This window comes from Staurois parvus, unplaced genomic scaffold (assembly GCF_062004578.1).
Source record: "Staurois parvus isolate SC_StPar_1 unplaced genomic scaffold, SC_StPar_1.0 ptg000566l, whole genome shotgun sequence".
Classification (NCBI taxonomy): domain Eukaryota; kingdom Metazoa; phylum Chordata; class Amphibia; order Anura; family Ranidae; genus Staurois; species Staurois parvus.
The window spans coordinates 4772354-4791948 of NW_028318362.1; the positions used below are offsets into that span (position 1 = coordinate 4772354).

A 19595-nucleotide genomic window follows, 5' to 3' on the forward strand; every position below is an offset into this window, starting at 1 on the left:
TTATTAAATTAAAACTTGAAATATTGAGCTCTGTAAACACTATTTCTTCTTAAAACAGTGAACATGTGAAAAGGAGCCTAAAGCTGCACCTGCAGGATGGATATTTACCTGGCTAAATAAACAAATGTGCATATATGTACTATGGTATCTGGCATCAAGCTGTCGGTAGCAAATCCATTAAGTCCTGTAAGTTGTGATGTGGGACCATGAATCAGACTTGTCTTTCAAATACATCTCACAGATGCTCAATTGGATTGAAATCTTGAGAATTTGGAGGCCAAGTCAACACCTCAAACTTGTTCTGTTCCTTGAACCATTCTTGAAACATTTGTCCAGTGTGGCAGGGCGCAATAACCTGCTGAAAGAAGTCTCTGCCAGAAGGGAGTACTGTTTCCATGAAGGGGTGCACTTGATCAGCAACAATGTTTAGGTAGGTGGTAGATGTCAAGTTACATCCACAGGAACAGCAGGACCCAAGGTTTCCCAGTAGAACATTTCCAAAAGCACCACACTGCCTCTGCCGGCTTGCCTTCTTCCTATAATGCATAATTCTGGTGCCATCTCTTCTGCAGGTAAGTGAAGCACACTCACTTGTCCATCCACATGATGTAAAAGAATACATGGTACATCAGACTAGGCCACCTTTTTCAATTGCTCCATGGTCCAGTAATGATGCTCACATGACCATTGTTGGTGCTTTTGGTTGTAGACATGGGTCAGCACGGCCATCCTGACCAGGCAGCCCTATACACAACAAATTGCAATGAAAATTGGAAAGTTGTGTTGAAATATAACAGAGCTAAGCTGCTAGTACCAAAAAATAACTCCCCTTTAATAAATCCAGAAGCATATAATTAATCAGGAAGATTAACTTTTATTAAAATGATTTTTTTTGAATGTAAGAAATTTGATAAAATATAGTAATACAGTACATGCAAAATTAGACACCCATATGGAAATGTTAGCAATAATATTTCTTTTGTCATTTTTTTCAGTTTAAGCACAGTCCAGTGAATAATATGTAGGTATTTCATAAGAATGGTGAGGAATATATGTAGAGCTTCTGGTTTCAGCCTAGGGAGGCTTAGCTGTAGCAAAACAAATAAAATAATTATGAAAATGATATGCAATATTTTCATTAAGTTGGGTACAATTCTATGCATAATTGTAGAAACACATTTTACTTTTTACTATTGGTGTCACAGATCAGTGGTCACCTTCTAGTTAATTTACCTGGATGCTTGCCAATAATGCAAAGATGCAGGTGCCAGTCTATGGTACAGCTACTTACACAATCAGCATACAATACTTCTAAATGACCAAAAGGCAAAATACACCACATTCAGTCCCTACCTAAATACTCTATGCTGACACTACTTCTAGACAGCAAGACACCCAATACTTCTGACACTGGTAGTCAGTAAACTCTGCTCTACTGCAATAAATAATGTAACTAACCAAGAACAAAACTACAACAGCCAAACTAGCAAACACACTTCTTGGGCTTGTCAAAATGTTAGACTCTTGAACACTGACTACCAGGTCCAAAAGTATTGGTTTGGAGTCCCTGGCACTCGAATGATTAGAATAATAAGCTAAAAAGACAGCCTGTAAAACAAACTTTAAAAACAAAAAAAAATACACCTGTAGTTAGGATAATTCAAGAAACTGCTTCTCACTCCCCAGATAAAATTTTGTTTGTACAAAAGAACACAAAAGTTTAAAAAATGTGGTATATCCCCATAAAATTCCCTGTCCCTCTACACTTCCAGTAAACCAGCATATATACTATACTGTATATTGATGTACATTGTACAACTATTACCCTAATAAACTGATGTTTTTAAGTAAATAGGGTGGGTTTAAATGCTCCTGGCTACCTGTAGTGTTTTTCACATGATGGGTCACCCAGCTGCATTATATCTTTCCAAATTGTAGGAGCCACTTGCATTGCGACTTATATTGAAAACGCAGTCACTTGAGAGTCCAGGCTCCTGGTTGAAGTAGAAGATGAAAGAGCTACATAATTTAGACAATTTCACCAGCCATTGTAATGCAGGTGAAGAACTGCTGCAATCATGAGGATTTTCCTCATTTATACTGAGCTAGCTGCCTGCTCCATGCATCTCACAGGCACTCAGACAGAAAGTGATGGGGAATCCAAATTTTTAAAACCAGTATTCAACCACAAAAAAACTGAACAGCTGGGGGGGGGGGATATACTAAAGCTAGAGCATGCAAATGTGGTTGCAGCTCTGCATATAAACCAGTCAGCTTCCAAGTTATTGTCAAAGCTTAATTAAACAAGCTGATGTTAGAAGCTAATTAGCTGCCATGCACCAGATTCTGAGTGTTCCAGTTTTAGTAACTCTCCCCCTCTGAGGTAAGTCCAATTCGGTGCATGTCCCCTCTTGAACTTATCTCTATTACTTATATGTATGGAGGATACACTCCAGCTGTGAGAGGAGAGAAGCACACAGAGCAGCTATGTCCACCCCTCCCCACTGCTGCTCATTCACAGAAGCCTTTATATTTTGTGAATGAGTTCACATAATACAAAGACTTATGTGAATGGGCAGAAAGAGGGGTGGGGGCATAGCAGTTCTATTGACTCTGCTCTTGGAGAAACTGAAACCACAGTGAGCAGCGTCGGAGCTCTGGAAGTTATCTCCCTGGAGCACAATCAACTGGTCAGATGAGAATAATAAAAATAAGTCTAGGATAGACGTAGACTTAACTCATGGTATGTCTGCAGGTTTTACAAAGTAGCTGAATTCCTCAAATTCAGCTTTAAAAGTGTTGGTGGTCAGTTATCTTGATCTGTTTTGCATGTTGGTGGTAAGTTATCTTGATCTGTTTTGCAATCAAAAGCTGTTTAAGGTCATATGCTATATGTACCTGGCCATATGCCATAAAATTGGAGTGCATAACTGCTGCATATACCCAAATTCAGCTGTATCCTATCATTAAGTGAAAAGGCTCACACTCGTGCACTGCTACACCCTGAATAAAAATAAACAAAGGAAGATTGCAGCACACACTCACTAACTGTACTCTCACTTAAAATTTATGTAAACCAAGACATAATCCAGACATATAAATGAAATAAAAAAAAAATATCCTCCAGTAATCCCATGCAAGATAAATCCACACTCCAATACAAGTCCAACTCCCAAATTACAGAATGTCCAAATTAGTGCATTTAACAATTACTTTCTGGAAGACATTCTTGTACTCAAGATACTCTCCCTGCTCACCTTTAAGTTTGACCTACAAATTATAATAGGTCAAATGCATTTTTACAGAAGTGAATCCTTTCATGTCGCAATGAATCCAAAATTTCTTCACCCAATCACGACTCCGAATATGTGTATATAAAATACAAAAATATATATCGTAGTGCAACACTGTTTAAGTTAAAACTAATGGTTGAGTGCACAAAACCTATACGCTCACATTACAGCAAGACACACTGTGCTCCACAACAATGTTGTAAAGTGTTCACTTCATCCAACATATACAGAAGTGCTTCCCATCACCATTGAGTGTGCCATGCACTCACCTTCTTCCTTGACCCATATATCATATAGGCCATAAGCACTATAAACGTTGGTAAATCTTTTGCTTGTTCACCGCTATCCCTTAGTAGCTATTTCCTTGCTACTAGCCCTTTAAGAGACCGGATTTCAGCTTCCCAATGGGATGGTAAATGCTCAGTGGAAAAGAGGACAAATCATAGTGCAACCCCATAAAAAATATTTCCTATATTAAGCTATTAAAAGCCCCCCACAAAGTGAAAACAGTGAAGGCATGTAATTCCAATGACAAAAATGGTTCCTTTCACCACACTTCCTGGTTTGCACAATGCCAGAAGTGATATCACTAGGCTCCACCCACATGTTCCATCACTGGTCACGTGACTTCCTCAGGGACGTTCTGTGATTTGGGAGTTGGGCTTTTATTGGAGTGTGGATTTATCTAGCATGGGATTACTGGAGGATTTTTTTTTTTAATTTCATTTATATGTCTGGATGAGGAGTTAGCGCACTACACATTCTTGGTTTGTATGCTATCATTGATTTCTATGAGTGGCTCTACATGGGTATACATTGGTACTTGCATAACCACACACATGCGTATGGACATACAACTCTGGATACAGACTGTATATAAGGGTTGTATTTCCAAACACATGCATGTGGTTACACAGGTAACAGTGTATACCTGAATATAGCCACTGTAATTGATTTCTATGGGCAGTATGCAGCAACTGTTTCTTCTAGGCAGGGGAATACACAACATTTTACAACATATGCCCCAGACAGAATATGCATGAGGCCTAAAAGTGGATGAAACCTCTAAAAAGAGTGTCTACCATATGACCATTATTGAACTAACTGAAATTCCAATGTTCTGGCCTATGAGTGCTTTCAGACCAAGAATTAGCAAATTCATGTGTTTTTCAGATTATCAACTTTCTGTGTTCTTGGGAAACAAAGGGAATGCATACTTTTAAATGGCCATAGTTATCTGATTCAAGGTAGGAGGAGCATGTACACCAAAGTGCATTGTAGTATGTAGCCTATATGTCTTTTGGTTTTGCTAGATCTTACTACACAGTTTAGGGAGGAGGAGGAGGGGTTGTTTCATATTTTTATGGGGTAAGAGCATATAGACTTCCATGCAAGGTGACCCCTAAGCATGTTGTTTGTTAGGGTGCAGTGCAGTTGTCTGAGGTTACCTTCTCTAATAACAGGGAATGTTGACTAAAGCACAATTACCCAATTTACTTATAATGCTCATTTTATTTCTAAATCAAGAAAAAGTCAGTTAAAAAGTTAGTAAATTCAGTAAAATCATTTCTTATAGGGCAATTTCAAACAAAATAAACTTTTACAAGTGTGCTTTTGTTTAACCACTATATTGGATGTTTTAAATATCACAATGTGTATTACATGCATAAAAATGTCTACTTTGTGTGTTTGATGCAAAAACCTGCCATCTATTCCTCAACATCTGTGGTAAATTCCCCTGTCCATATTTTGAAATATACTAGAGAGCTTTCGTTGGATACAAACCAACAGTGCTGATATGGTTCTGTCAATTCCACAGATGTCCAGCAGTTACATTTTAAATCAGCATAAGAGTCGCAAAATAAAATGTTATGTTTCAGAAACGTATTTCCTTACAGGTGGTTTAATAAATGCTGCAGGCTTTCCAACTGTGGGGAAAACCTAAGTAGCAGATACTAATTTTATCTTTTTAACAATTCTTTTGTTATTGTGTGCAACAGATTTAAAAAATTACATACAATCTCTGGTAAAAGAATATAGAGCTCACAGAAGTCACAGAACATTTGCTAGAAATACTGTATAAACACAGTATAAATAAACAATGCATTTTAATGTGTGCCCGGGGGGTGTTGACAGAGGCCATCTGACTTATTACCTGGTTTAAGGGCTGGTGGCTGGGAGGTCACCACATGTATGACTGTATCGTGGACCTCCCTTATACACAGTTTTATTCTAATACCTTCCACTATGTACAGGTTGCATTCTGGAAACTGGTAAATTATTGTTCAGCATTATATTTTGTGACCAGAGATACCAAATACAGAGTATTTTGGATGGGGCTTTCACCCAGGAGGTAGGAGACTGCTATCTCCCCTTTTGTATGTGATGTGTATGACCTTGATTTGTTCAGTATGATATTCCGCATTCAAATATACTTTATACTTAATATTAATGTGTCTTGGTCCTGTTGAATTTAGGTGCAGAGATCCAATTACTAGATTCCCCAAGACATCTGTGAATCAAAACATAATCAACCCAGCGTTATGTCCTAATCAAAATAATTATTTTGGTGGACTGACCCATTATGGTTAGCAAAGTACGCATTTACTTTGCAAATAACATACATTGACATCTATTAATTATACACTCACCATGTATTTATATGCCATGGGTTTGCACTCCCCAATCATTTAACATGTATTTGTATGGAGGAAACAAAATAAAGCAACAAACAAGAGAGCCTTCACTGCTTCCAAACCAAATGCTCTGATATCATTATGTTGACTCTACTGATATCCAGCAGTTAAATTTTGAATCAGTAATTGAATTTAAAACTAAAATGTTGTGTTTCAAATGGTTTTTTTCTTACAAGTGGTTTAATAAAAACTGCATTTACATTACTGTGCATTTACCTTGCATTCACATTGACGTCAATAAAGGAATAGAAGCAAAGTACAAATTGATCTCAGGCTGACATTAAAGTATATATGATCCCTTACCATGCAAAACAACCCATTTTGATTAAAATAGAAATGAAAGGCAAACCGTTTGTATGTGTGTATATATATATATATATATATATATATATATATATATATATATATTTGTTTTCTTTTATTTATAACTGATCACATAATCTCTGTTGCAAATTTACAAAAAAAAACCACGCCTAAAGAAATAGATAATGCTAAGCAGTAGACACACACACATGAAGATATCCCTTCTCATATAAATGACAAAGTAATAATGTGTTGCACTCACAAATATGATAATAATGAAAAACAAACAATTTTAAAGTAACACAATGTATAAATCAATATATATCCGTGTGCAAAAAGCAGAAACATGAATTAATAATAAAATGAATTATAAATAAGTGTCCAAATAAAGTCCCATCAAGTGAAAGAATAAGTGCTTCAAATATTTTTCAGTAATGGTGTAAGACGATGTGCATGACATGCAACTTCACCCAGAGTAATAATCAGATGTCTGCTTACCAGCTAATATTTACCATTTTAAGATAAGAATGGTCAGACAGAGCTCTAGGATTGCCTCTTGGATGTCAATAAACTTGTACTACTTCTAAACGCAGCCAATTCCCTAATGTCAATATTCAACTGAAATACTCATGCAACATAAAGGCCTCACCATGGTGTAGTATCATCTTAAAAGCATTTATTCATAGATAGAAATACATTCACATTGCAATAAAATCAATCTAATTCATAATCACCAAGCCGGCTTGCTATAAGCAGTTCTGGGAGCACGATGATGTCAGTAGGAGGCTCTGACTGACGTGTTTTATCATCAAAAGACTCCTGTAGCATTACCGCATTTTGGGATCATCTCATCTCATTTCTACAGTGTTACAGTTTTCTGTTGCATTATACACATTAAATATTATGTGCTGTCTTCTGTATCAGGTAAATTGACAATCACTGCATTAAAAGTTGGGACAATCAATCGAAATTATATTAAGAAATTAGGTCTTACACCCCATGACTAGGACACTTGTCTCTTACTGAATAACAGTGTGTCTATACTCATGCATGTTTGCAAAAATTAGTCATTACTACTCAAATGTACTTGTAGTATTGGTTAGCTTGTGGCATAGTTTATGACTCTTTGCATTATGAACATTTAATCCAAACATAGTCAACTTTTACTTACCAGTGATTTACACAGTGTTAGACACTTAGGGAAAATGGTTGTTTATCTGCTATGTCCTTCCGTGAAGGACCTTCCACTTGATTCAGCAATGGGTTTGGTAGGCTTGCATTAAATGTTCCTTTAAGCACTGTGTCTTTAAATACTGGGCTCAACTATAAACACAAATAATAAAAACACATTATTTTAATACGTAATTAGGTATGATTTTTGCAATTAAACTAAATGAATATTTATTTAGTTTATTTATTTTGTGGTACCAAATGCTGAAGCACTTTAAAAGGAACTGTTTATTATTATTAGTTTCTTTCACCAAAAGGCATAAACTGTAATGTCCCTTTCAGAGTCATAGAGATTATCACAAGATTAAGCCCAGTTCTTGATGGAAATAACCCATCAGAAAGTTTGTGTTGGTGTTTTGAAACCAGAACACTTGGAAGAAAAGCAAACTAATATGGAAAGAAGACATTCCATACAGATAGTGCTCCTGGAAAACAAACACAGGATCCCCCATGTCACATGTACGAAATCTACAAAAGATTTTTTATCAAATTCATATGGCATAACACGACTCATAAAAAGCAAACTCAGTCCTGTTATACTTAAGATCTGGTAGGGGGGGCCTAGTAGCCCAAGATCTGGTTAAATATTGTTATGCTTCGAATTAACATCTTATTCTCACCTGGTACTTCCAGCATGCACCCAAGTGCTGTACGGAAATCGAATCAGGGCAAATATACCCAGTGCACTTACATTCGCCAATATGGTGTAACATAAAATCTGCTTAGAAGTCAATGAAACATTTACTTTTTGGCCCAATGCTTTTTGCTACATAGATTTGGAATGTGTTCACTAGGAAAAATTCCCTAGTCTCCTCCTGCCCGTTGTAGTCACTAGCTAGTGCTGATATTTATTTGTATGTGTGTGTGTGTGTGTGTGTTTATTGAAAAGCACAGGGGTATGCACTTTATTGGAAGATGGTTAGGTTGTAAAATGCAGCTTTCATAAATAAATCTATATTCAATGGATAGTACAATAAAAGTAAAGGTTTACATTTGAACAGCTGCTTGCTTGTCTATATATACTAAAAAAAAAAAAAAAGAAAAAACTAAAGGTATTTTAACTGCCTCCTGCCCGCCATATAAGGATATGATGGACCCTCGGACACAGCGGATCACCGATCAACAGAAAGAGCCGAAGATGTTGGCTCGGTCATGTGATCAGCTGTGTCCAATCACAGCTGATTGCATGTAAATAAGGAAATGCCGGTTATCATCATTTCTCTCCTCACAAGCTGTCGCTCTGACAGAGGAGAGGAGAGCCGGTAATCGGCATTCCTCGGAGGGGACATGTACACTGATCATCAGGGCACTGATGATCAGTGTGCCCTGGTGATCAGTGTAGCCCCAGCAGTGCCACTTGTCAGTGCTCATCAATGCCACCTGCCAGTGCCCATCAGTGCCTGATCAATGCCACATATCAGTGCCTACCAGTGCACATCAATGCCACATATCAGTGTCCATCTGAGCTTCCTTTCAGTACCACCTATCAATGCCAGTCAATGCCTCCTATCAGTGCTGCCTATCAGTGCCAGTCAGTGCTGCCTATCAGTGCCGCGTATCAGTGCCAGTCAGTGCCACCTATCAGTGCCCGTCAGTGTTGCATATCAGTGCCAGTCAGTGCCACCTATCAGTGCCACCCATCAGTGTCATATATGAGTGCTGCCTTTCACTGCCCATCAGTGATGCCTGTCAATGCTCATCAGTGCCACCTACCAGTGCCTCCTCATCAGTGCCCATCAGTGCAGCCTATCAGTGCACATCAGTGAAGGAGAAAAATCACTTATTTCTAAAATTCAAAATTTTCAGTAGTTTTTGGTTTGTTTAGCAAAATATAAAAAACCCAGGGGTGATTAAATACTACCAAAAGAAAGCTCTATCTGTCTCTAAAAAATGATAAAAATTGTATATGGGTACAGTGTTGCATGACCGCGTAATTTTAATTCAAAGTGTGACAGCGCTGAAAGCTGAAAATTGGCCTGGGCAGGAAGGGGGTATAAGTGTCCTGTATGCAAGTGGTTAAACGTACGTATTAGTTAATTCCTTCTTATGAAAATACCATACAGATAAAACGATTTACAATTCTGAATTCTACAGTATATGTGCCTTTCTAATTTGTGAGAACAATACAACTTTTCAAATGATAATCTCCTGCACATGTGGCAAATATGAATTATATACATGTAAGCCAGCAAACCAAGCTTAGTGCAACAATTTAAAGTAAACATCAGGAAAAGTCATGCTATCACTTCTAAACCAGAAATAGCCCATTATAATTGCAATAATATAGTGTGCTGTCATAGCTCTATACTTCCTTTGCTCTAAGCCTTCTACATTTTCCTTGTAAACCAGCATTTTTTCTGAAGGTTGGTGAACCATGCCACTGAAATGAACAATTATCTTCTCTAACGTAGTTCACAAAATAGTCATGTGTCATAGTTCATAAAGGAGTGATTTACACATCTCCACCACTATCTTGATATGAAGAATTAACATGCACCAAAGGTCAAAATGTAAAATCATATATTCATTTCTGCATTGATTTTTCTTAGTTCTAGTCTACTTGTATTAATCAGAATGATCATAAAGACTGTAAACTTACTTTGTGAAGAATTCCGCACATGTAAATCCTTTATTTCAGTAACACATTTTCATTATGCCCTGTGAATATGTACTCCTGTGTGTCACAGAGGAGTTTTCCGGAGGCATAGTTAGCTCTAAGAAACAGGTGTCAAACTGGTGGCCCTTCAGCTGTTGCCAAACTACAAGTCCCATGAGGCATTGCAAGAGTGACAGTTACAAGCATGACTCCCAAAGGCAGAGGCATGCTGGGACTTGTAGTATTGCAACAGCTGGAGGGCCACCAGTTTGACACCCCTGATCTAGGAGCTGACCATAGTTCAGAGCTCCACCCTTCCAAGGAGTCCGAGTGTGGTTGCAAGTAAGCGATCAAAGAGGTGTGCATGTTTGCATGGTGCTGTCAGGGACAAGACAGTCAAACTGAGAGATTGAGAAGCAGGGAGCTGCAGGAAAGAGACAGGGAGCTGACAGAGATACAGCCTTTATATAGAGTGCAGGGATGCTGTGTTGGAAGATCAGGAGGACCAAGGCACGGGGCAGTAGGGCAGCCAAAGAGAGTCAGCAGGCTGAATATTGTTAATTTCGTATTGATGGTGGAAACCTTCTGCAAGGGAAGCTGTTTGTTGGACTTTTTCTTTCTGTTTAACCTCCCTGGCGGTATTCCCGAGTGTAGCTCGGGGTAAAGTTTCAGTACCACAAGTGGTAACCCCGAGCTACACTCGGGCTTACCATGCGGCGCTGCTCTGGGATCCCTCGATCACTTACCTTGTCCTGAGCTCCCGCGATGTCCCTCCTGCAGTGTCCCCAGCAATGTAATCCGGCGGATGCCGGCATCTGTCATCTGGGTTCCGTCCCCTGCGAGCGTCGGGACGTACGGGGGACAGAACGGCGGGAAATTTGAAAATGACAAAAAGTGACATTCACTAAAATCACTAAAATCACATAGTAAAACATTACTGTATCAAACCATTTCACATATATTTTGTCCCTAGTGCTTTGTCCTGTGCCCTGCCTGCATTTTTACTGTTCTTTCTGCCTGGAAACTGAGAAACGTCCATGGCGTCCCTTTAGATCAAAAGCAGTTTTAGATCAGCTATAGAACAGTGATAGTAAATTAAAACCACTTGCAGAATTGATTGATAATGATTTGTGATTTGTGGGGAAATTTGTCATCAGACACTGAAAATGATTTTGCGACTTTGCTCAGTGATGTGTGAACTTGGCGCTATATTTCAAATTTCAGTGTTTTTGGTTTGATTATTTTATTGAATTAAATTTATTATTATTATATTATTATTTTTTTATGATTATTTATTAAATTATAATTTATGATTTCGTGTTTCCTGGGATATTTACTAGACTCTTGTTCAGACAGATTTCATTGAGTTATTCCTAAAAATTACAGGCCTACAATAAAAAAAATACATATTTCCATGGAAAAAAATGTACCTTTTTGAGCAGAGAAATATGGACATAATCAGACCGCTAGGGAGGTTAAATAAAAGTGGGCCAACAAACCCTTAAATGGCATACCTTATATGGACTGAACTCACTGCAAAGCACTACCAATGAGCTAAACAATCCCTTAATCGCCACAGCTTAAATTTGATCGTCAGAAATATTTATTGTTTATATTACTATTTCAATGTTGATGTTATACACTTGTACACTTTAACGCAAAATATATGTTGTACTTTTTTATCTCCTTTAAAGTGTATCAATTTTTTAACAGTTTAGGAACAGTGAGGAAGGATTAGAACCCATGTTAAGTTTCTATTGTTTTGTCTTCACTATGTGGATTCATCCTCTCTATTTGTTCTCATGACCATTGTCACTGGGACAGCAAGGGATGAAAATTTCAAAATTTTCAGCTGTTACCAAAAGAGGAATAGAGGAGAAAGTTTCCAATGGGTACACCTGTTCTGGTGACATCTGTCTATGAGAAGAATTCCCTAGACTTTTTAGAGGGTTTTAAGCCTTTGCAACTCTATCCAAAACTAAAAAGAAAAGTTTTGGCTATGTATGCATTTTAAAATCCTATGTTTAGGATTTATAATGGAAGTAAATTATCTCAATACCTTCTGTTTTATGATGGTTCTATTGTGTGTACAAAACTCCAGGGTTGGGTCCTGAATGACAGGTAAGTTTATCCACTATTTGGGTTGTAGTCCCTTTAAGGGTGGCAGTTTGAATGTATGTGGGTTCTCACCCACATGACGACCCCTCCCAGTAAGGAGAATCAAGCCACCCATAAACCCAGGAACCAGAACTCAGGAGAACCAGGGAGCACCTACTGTATTGTCCTATAGCTCCACTCCAGCACAAAGGAAAGGGAACATGCCATGCTGGTGATGCCATTCCCAGGGCTATGTCCAAACTCCTTGTCCCCTGCAGGAGGAGTCCATAGGGTGTGGAACTGTGCAGCAAATATCCCTATTTGCCCAGAGGGTCTGCACTGCCCCCCTGGATCTAGCTAAAGAGAATTTTGAGTGTAACCTCTGGGTGAACCAGCTCCACACCCGAGTGCTGCTGGATTCTAGGAGCACAGCAACATTTTTTCATACCAGGCCAGCTGGAAAAGTGGGCCTCGTAACAAGAACCTTGAGGGCAGTGTGCATACATGGTGATACCAAGGAGTATCCATTGGTGCCATTGACAATTGCCACATTGTGTGGAACAATTACCCAGGAGGTCGGGGTGGTACCCTACCTTATACGCAATTTTATTGTACAAATGGACTACCCTTTGCTCATTGAACTTTGGGACTGTGAGCAGAGAACTGCTGGGACAGTGCGACCTTCCTGTTCCCTTTGAAGACCTAGACACTTGAACTTCAGAAAAGATTGCCTCACCAGCTCCAAGCTTGTAATACTTGCCCTTGTCTCCCTTCTTAGTAAGTCATTGACCTGACTTGCAGACCAGGTGTTCTAAAACCTTTTTTTTTTTGCACATTTATTAAGGAACCCATTAAGCAGCATAGTAAGGATAGGGATGCTGGTCCCAGAGCTTTCACTTTTAAAAACAAGCAGCAGCCATGGCAGTTTACTTATGTCTAGCCTAACATAATTTTTAAAAGCCAAACATACCCTACAGACACAACGTGCATAGCAACTAAACACCACACTTCATGCAGACTGATGTTTTCATCTGAATAAATATGAGGAGAATTTGCCATTAGACACAATGTTTTGAAAACCTCTGCTCTCGGCTGTGATTTGGTGTTGATATTAATTTCCCTGCAGTCTCTGTATCAGTGTGAGCTGTCACAGATAAGATAATCACATATGTAAGAGATGGTAACGGTAATGATTCACCTTTAGCATGAAGGTTGTGATCTCCATTCCCTGGGCTAGATAAAGGAGTGTTTATATTAAAGTGTATAAAAAACAACTTGACAACTGGCACATCTATTAAAAAGATTGCTTATGCAACTAAAGGCTTGAAAGATTTTGTACTGCAATAAGTGCAGCTGTGACTATGCTACATCTTCTAAGATATAGGGGAATAAACATTACTACTGAACAATGGAATAACACATCAGACAACAGGAACTTAGGAACAGCACATTCACTAATTTGAAAGTAGGATTCCAGTAATAAAAAGTGACTAGTGACAGAGAAAAGGTTCTTTGGCACTTGATGTGCAGGTAATGATACTGGAATTTTTTAATTTAATGAGATGCAAGAAATCCACACTACCTTGCATTATAATTAAGTATCTCTCTTGTGACTATTAACTTTAAACTGCGTATATTATCAGTACTTCATAGTAGTATATTAATTTTACAAGCAAAAGAAAAAAAACACAAAACACAATATAATCGTTATATATAAAAAATAAACATTTGAATTGTTTGACTGTCAGGAATTTTGAGGTGCTTTAAATGTGAGGATAATTTTAAAATGCATGCATGAATATATTTAAGGATAACAGTATCAAATTTAAACCTATGGATGGCATAGACTATTAAAGAAATCCTAATTTAATTTCAACACACTAGGTTATTTGTAAAGTGCAAAATGATCATAAAGAAGGGGGAAAAGTAGTTGTGAAGAGTGTTGTGAAGAAAACTAGGACATACCAATATATGGACTTCTAACCCTGAGCCTGGGTTCACATATATGCTGTTCGGCATATTGCATGTGATTTGCACAGGAACCGCACCACATTCCTGTGCAAATCACATGCGCTTTGTGTGCGGTGCGATTGAAGCCATACATTTTGTATGGCACTAATCGCACTGCACCCAGACCAAAAAGGTGCAGGACCTTTTTTTGGGTCCGCACTAGAATCAGATCACATGGGTATTTACACCTATGCAATCCGATTCTGCACATTGCACCGCATTTTGCAGACCGCTTTTGGGATGTTGTTAACTTAACATACACACACTCAGCGGTTCGCACGAATGGTGTGAGATTCTGATGCGGTGCGGAATTTGCACAGAAAATGCTGCAAATTCCGCACCGCATCAGTGTGAACCACGGCTTAAAGCAGGGGTTCTTATTAGAGATGAGCGAAGAAATGAAAAATTCGATTCGACTGATTCGGCGAATTCGTGGACAATATTCGATTCGAGTCGAATAAATTCGCTGTGAATTTAACTTAAAAAAGGGTGTTTCTAGGCTTCAGAGAGACTTAATATTAGTGCAGAACACTGTACCTTTAATTTAAATGCCCTTGGAGTCTGCTGGGGAAGAGAAATAATACTGTCAGTCAGTATGACATGCAGATGAGTGCCGTCGATCTTAGAATCACCGCACACTTCACTCATTTGGGCAGTCACGGGGCCAAAACCAGAGTGTGGAGCCACAGTGTGGCGGTGGAGGCAGCAGCAATGGGAGGCCATACAGCACCCTATGACAAAAATGGAAACCACCAGCAGTGTGAGGAGACCTGAAAGTGGCACATGGCAGAGTGTGGCGATAGAGACAGCAGCAATGGGAGGCCGTACAGGGACCCATGACACACTCTGGACCTGGCAGCAGCATGAGGAGGCGGTACAGGGGCCCATGACAGATTACGGGCCTGGCAGCAGCATGAGGAGTCGGTACAGGGGCCCATGGCAGATTACGGGCCTGGCAGCAGCAATGGGAGGCCGTACAGGGACCCATGACACACTCTGGACCTGGCAGCAGCATGGGGAGGCGGTACAGGGGCCCATGACAGATTACGGGCCTGGCAGCAGCATGAGGAGTCGGTACGGGGGCCCATGACACACTCTGGACCTGGCAGCAGCATGAGGAGGCGGTACAGGGGCGCATGACAGATTACGAGCCTGGCAGCAGCAACTTGGACAGGAGGACGTTCAGCTTCTGCACCGTCGGGTGCGTGCTCGCAAACTGTTGTCTCTTGGAAACGGATTCCAAGAAAGACTGCTGACGGAATCCGTGAAGAGGAGTAGCAGGAGAAGGAGCATCTGAACGAGCGGAATATGCCAACAAGCGACAACAGTGGCCCATGACAGATTACGGGCCTGGCAGCAGCATGAGGAGTCGGTACGGGGGCCCATGGCAGATTACGGGCCTGGCAGCAGCTATGGGAGGCCCGTAATCTGCCAGCACCCTATGACAAAAAATGGAACCCACCAGCAGTGTGAGGAGACCTGAAAGTGGCACATGGCAGAGTGTGGCGATGGAGACAGCAGCAATGGGAGGCCGTACAGGGACCCATGAGAGACTCTGGACCTGGCAGCAGCATGAGGAGGCGGTATAGGGGCCCATGGCAGATTAGGGGCCTGGCAGCAGCTATGGGAGGCCCGTAATCTGCCAGCACCCTATGACAAAAAATGGAACACACCAGCAGTGTGAGGAGACCTGAAAGTGGCACATGGCAGAGTGTGGCGATGGAGGCAGCAGCAATGGGAGGCCGTACAGGGACCCATGAGAGACTCTGGACTTGGCAGCAGCATGAGGAGGCGGTATAGGGGCCCATGGCAGATTAGGGGCCTGGCAGCAGCTATGGGAGGCCCGTAATCTGCCAGCACCCTATGACAAAAAATGGAACACACCAGCAGTGTGAGGAGACCTGAAAGTGGCACATGTTTGGGGCATGATTCATGGCGGATTTAGTCAGTTGTGTCAGGAACTGGTGGTTTGAAATCCAGACTAATCCACGCCTGATTCATTTTCACAAACGTGAGTCTCTCCACACTTTGGGTGGACAGTCGTGTCCTCCGCGGAGTTGCAATACCTCCTGCCGCACTAAACACGCGCTCCGATGCCACGCTACTGGCCGGGCATGACAGCCTTTCAAGGGCAAATTCAGCTAGTTGGGGCCAAAGGTCAAGTTTCGTTGCCCAGTAGTCAAGGGGATTGTCTACCTCGGTTGGCAGGGTGCTGTCCAAGTAGGCCTAAGCCTGTTGTTTGAGGTCCTGCTCCAGGTCCACCTGATGCTGCTGCTGCTGCTGCGGCTGGTTAGTAGTTTCCTCACTGCGCTGGTGAAGAAAGCTACTCATCATCGACTGCAGACTGAGGCAGCCGCTGCTGGTGGAGCTGCCACTGCTCCTACCACCCCACCCCTCCCCTGCTGCCATGGCAGCGGAACACGAGCGCACAGGGCCCACAGTGTCTGAGGATGGACGTTGGCGCAGACAGGCAGAGACCAGCTGACTACATAGGTGTTTTTTATAGTACGTTATTTTGGCCTCCCTCTCAGCAGGTGTGAAAAAGGCCACCATTTTTGAACGGTAGCGAGGGTCCAACAAGGTGGACAGCCAAAAGTCATCCCTCTGTCTGATGGTTATTATTCGGCTGTCGCTACGCAAGCAACCGAGCATGCTATGGGCCATTTGTGCCAAGGAATGCGAGGGACTCCCTGCCTCCATCTCCACAGCATACTGCCACGGTGCGTCTAGGTCCTCTGTCTCCTCTTCCTCCTCCTCTACCAGATGCTCCTGCTCCTCCACTCCTGTCCGCTGAGTGGAAAAACCACCCATTTCACTCAATAATTCCTGAGCACCAATGTCCTCCTCTACCTCCTCCTCTTCTTCCAGTCCTGCCCCCACAGGGGCCATGTGGCGTTGAGATCTGTGCGCCACGTCTACCGCACCCTGACCAGCCATTGTTAACAGCATTTGTTCCAGGACGTGCAACAGAGGAATGACGTCGTTCATCCCATAGTCCTGCCGACTCACGAATAGCGTGGCCTCCTCAAAGGGCCTGAGCAAGCGCAGGTGTCACGCATGAGCTGCCAATGGCTGACATCTAAGTTACACAGGGAGTACCTTTATCTGCTTTTAACATCAGGAAATCTGTGATGGCCTTTTGCTGTTCGTAAAGGCGGTCTAACATATGTAGGGTTGAATTCCACCTTGTTGCAACGTCACAGCATGAGGAGTCGGTATAGGGGCCCATGGCAGATTAGGGGCCTGGCAGCAGTTATGGGAGGCCCATAATCTGCCAGCACCCTATGACAAAAAATGGAACACACCAGCAGTGTGAGGAGACCTGAAAGTGGCACATGGCAGAGTGTGGCGATGGAGACAGCAGCAATGGGAGGCCGTACAGGGACCCATGAGAGACTCTGGACCTGGCAGCAGCATGAGGAGGCGGTATATAGGGGCCTACGGCAGATTAGGGGCCTGGCAGCAGCTATAGGAGGCCCGTAATCTGCCAGCACCCTATGTCAAAAAATTCAACACACCAGCAGTGTGTGAGGAGACCTGAAAGTGGCACATGGCAGAGTGTGGCGATGGAGACAGCAGCAATGGGAGGCCGTACAGGGACCCATGACAGACTCTGGACTTGCAGCAGCATGAGGAGGCGGTATATAGGGGCTTATGGCAGATTAGGGGCCTGGCAGCAGCTATAGGAGGCCCGTAATCTGCCAGCACCCTATGTCAAAAAATTCAACACACCAGCAGTGTGAGGAGACCTGAAAGTGGCACATGGCAGAGTGTGGCGATGGAGACAGCAGCAATGGGAGGCCGTACAGGGACCCATGACAGACTCTGAACTTGGCAGCAGCATGAGGAGGCGGTATATAGGGGCCCATGGCAGATTAGGGGCCTGGCAGCAGCTATAGGAGGCCCGTAATCTGCCAGCACCCTATGTCAAAAAATTCTACACACCAGCAGTGTGTGAGGAGACCTGAAAGTGGCACATGGCAGAGTGTGGCGATGGAGACAGCAGCAATGGGAGGCCGTACAGGGACCCATGACAGACTCTGGACTTGGCAGCAGCATGAGGAGGCGGTATATAGGGGCCCATGGCAGATTAGGGGCCTGGCAGCAGCTATGGGAGGCCCGTAATCTGCCAGCACCCTATGTCAAAAAATTCAACACACCAGCAGTGTGTGAGGAGACCTGAAAGTGGCACATGGCAGAGTGTGGCGATGGAGAAAGCAGCAATGGGAGGCCGTACAGGGACCCATGAGAGACTCTGGACCTGGCAGCAGCATGAGGAGGCGGTATATAGGGGCCTATGGCAGATTAGGGGCCTGGCAGCAGCTATGTGAGGCCCGTAATCTGCCTGCACCCTATGTCAAAAAATTAAACACACCAGCAGTGTGAAGAGACCTGAAAGTGGCACATGGCAGAGTGTGGCGATGGAGACAGCAGCAATGGGAGGCCGTACAGGGACCATGACAGACTCTGGACTTGGCAGCAGCATGAGGAGGCGGTATATAGGGGCCCATGGCAGATTAGGGGCCTGGCAGCAGCTATGTGAGGCCCGTAATCTGCCTGCACCCTATGTCAAAAAATTTAACACACCAGCAGTGTGAAGAGACCTGAAAGTGGCACATGGCAGCAGAGTGTGGCGATGGAGACAGCAGCAATGGGAGGCCGTACAGGGACCATGACAGACTCTGGACTTGGCAGCAGCATGAGGAGGCGGTATATAGGGGCCCATGGCAGATTAGGGGCCTGGCAGCAGCTATGTGAGGCCCGTAATCTGCCTGCACCCTATGTCAAAAAATTTAACACACCAGCAGTGTGAAGAGACCTGAAAGTGGCACATGGCATGAGAGACTCTGGACCTGGCAGCAGCAGGAGGAGGCGGTATAGGGGCCCATGGCTGATTAGGGGCCTGGCAGCAGCTATGTGAGGCCCGTTATCTTGCAGCACCCTATGTCAAAAAATTTAACACACCAGCAGTGTGAAGAGACCTGAAAGTGGCACATGGCAGCAGAGTGTGGCGATGGAGACAGCAGCAATGGGAGGCCGTACAGGGACCCATGAGAGACTCTGGACCTGGCAGCAGCAGGAGGAGGTGGTATATAGGGGCCCATGGCAGATTAGGGGCCTGGCAGCAGCTATGTGAGGCCCGTAATCTGCCTGCACCCTATGTCAAAAAATTAAACACACCAGCAGTGTGAAGAGACCTGAAAGTGGCACATGGCAGAGTGTGGCGATGGAGACAGCAGCAATGGGAGGCCGTACAGGGACCATGACAGACTCTGGACTTGGCAGCAGCATGAGGAGGCGGTATATAGGGGCCCATGGCAGATTAGGGGCCTGGCAGCAGCTATGTGAGGCCCGTAATCTGCCTGCACC

General features: G+C 42.6%; 1 protein-coding gene across 1 annotated transcript in view; it reads right to left on the reverse strand.

Moving 5' to 3' along the window:
- Window positions 1-854: 854 nt before the first annotated feature.
- STPG2 (sperm tail PG-rich repeat containing 2) overlaps window positions 855-19595 on the reverse strand; it is a 781346-nt gene continuing 762605 nt past the window's right edge. Inside the window, exons 14-15 of the mRNA XM_089691642.1 lie at window positions 7464-7615; window positions 855-1088 (exon numbers count right to left, since the gene is read on the reverse strand). Coding sequence (XP_089547768.1) covers window positions 7481-7615 — 135 coding nt within the window. The 3' untranslated portion in view covers window positions 855-1088; window positions 7464-7480. The remainder of the gene's footprint in view (window positions 1089-7463; window positions 7616-19595) is intronic.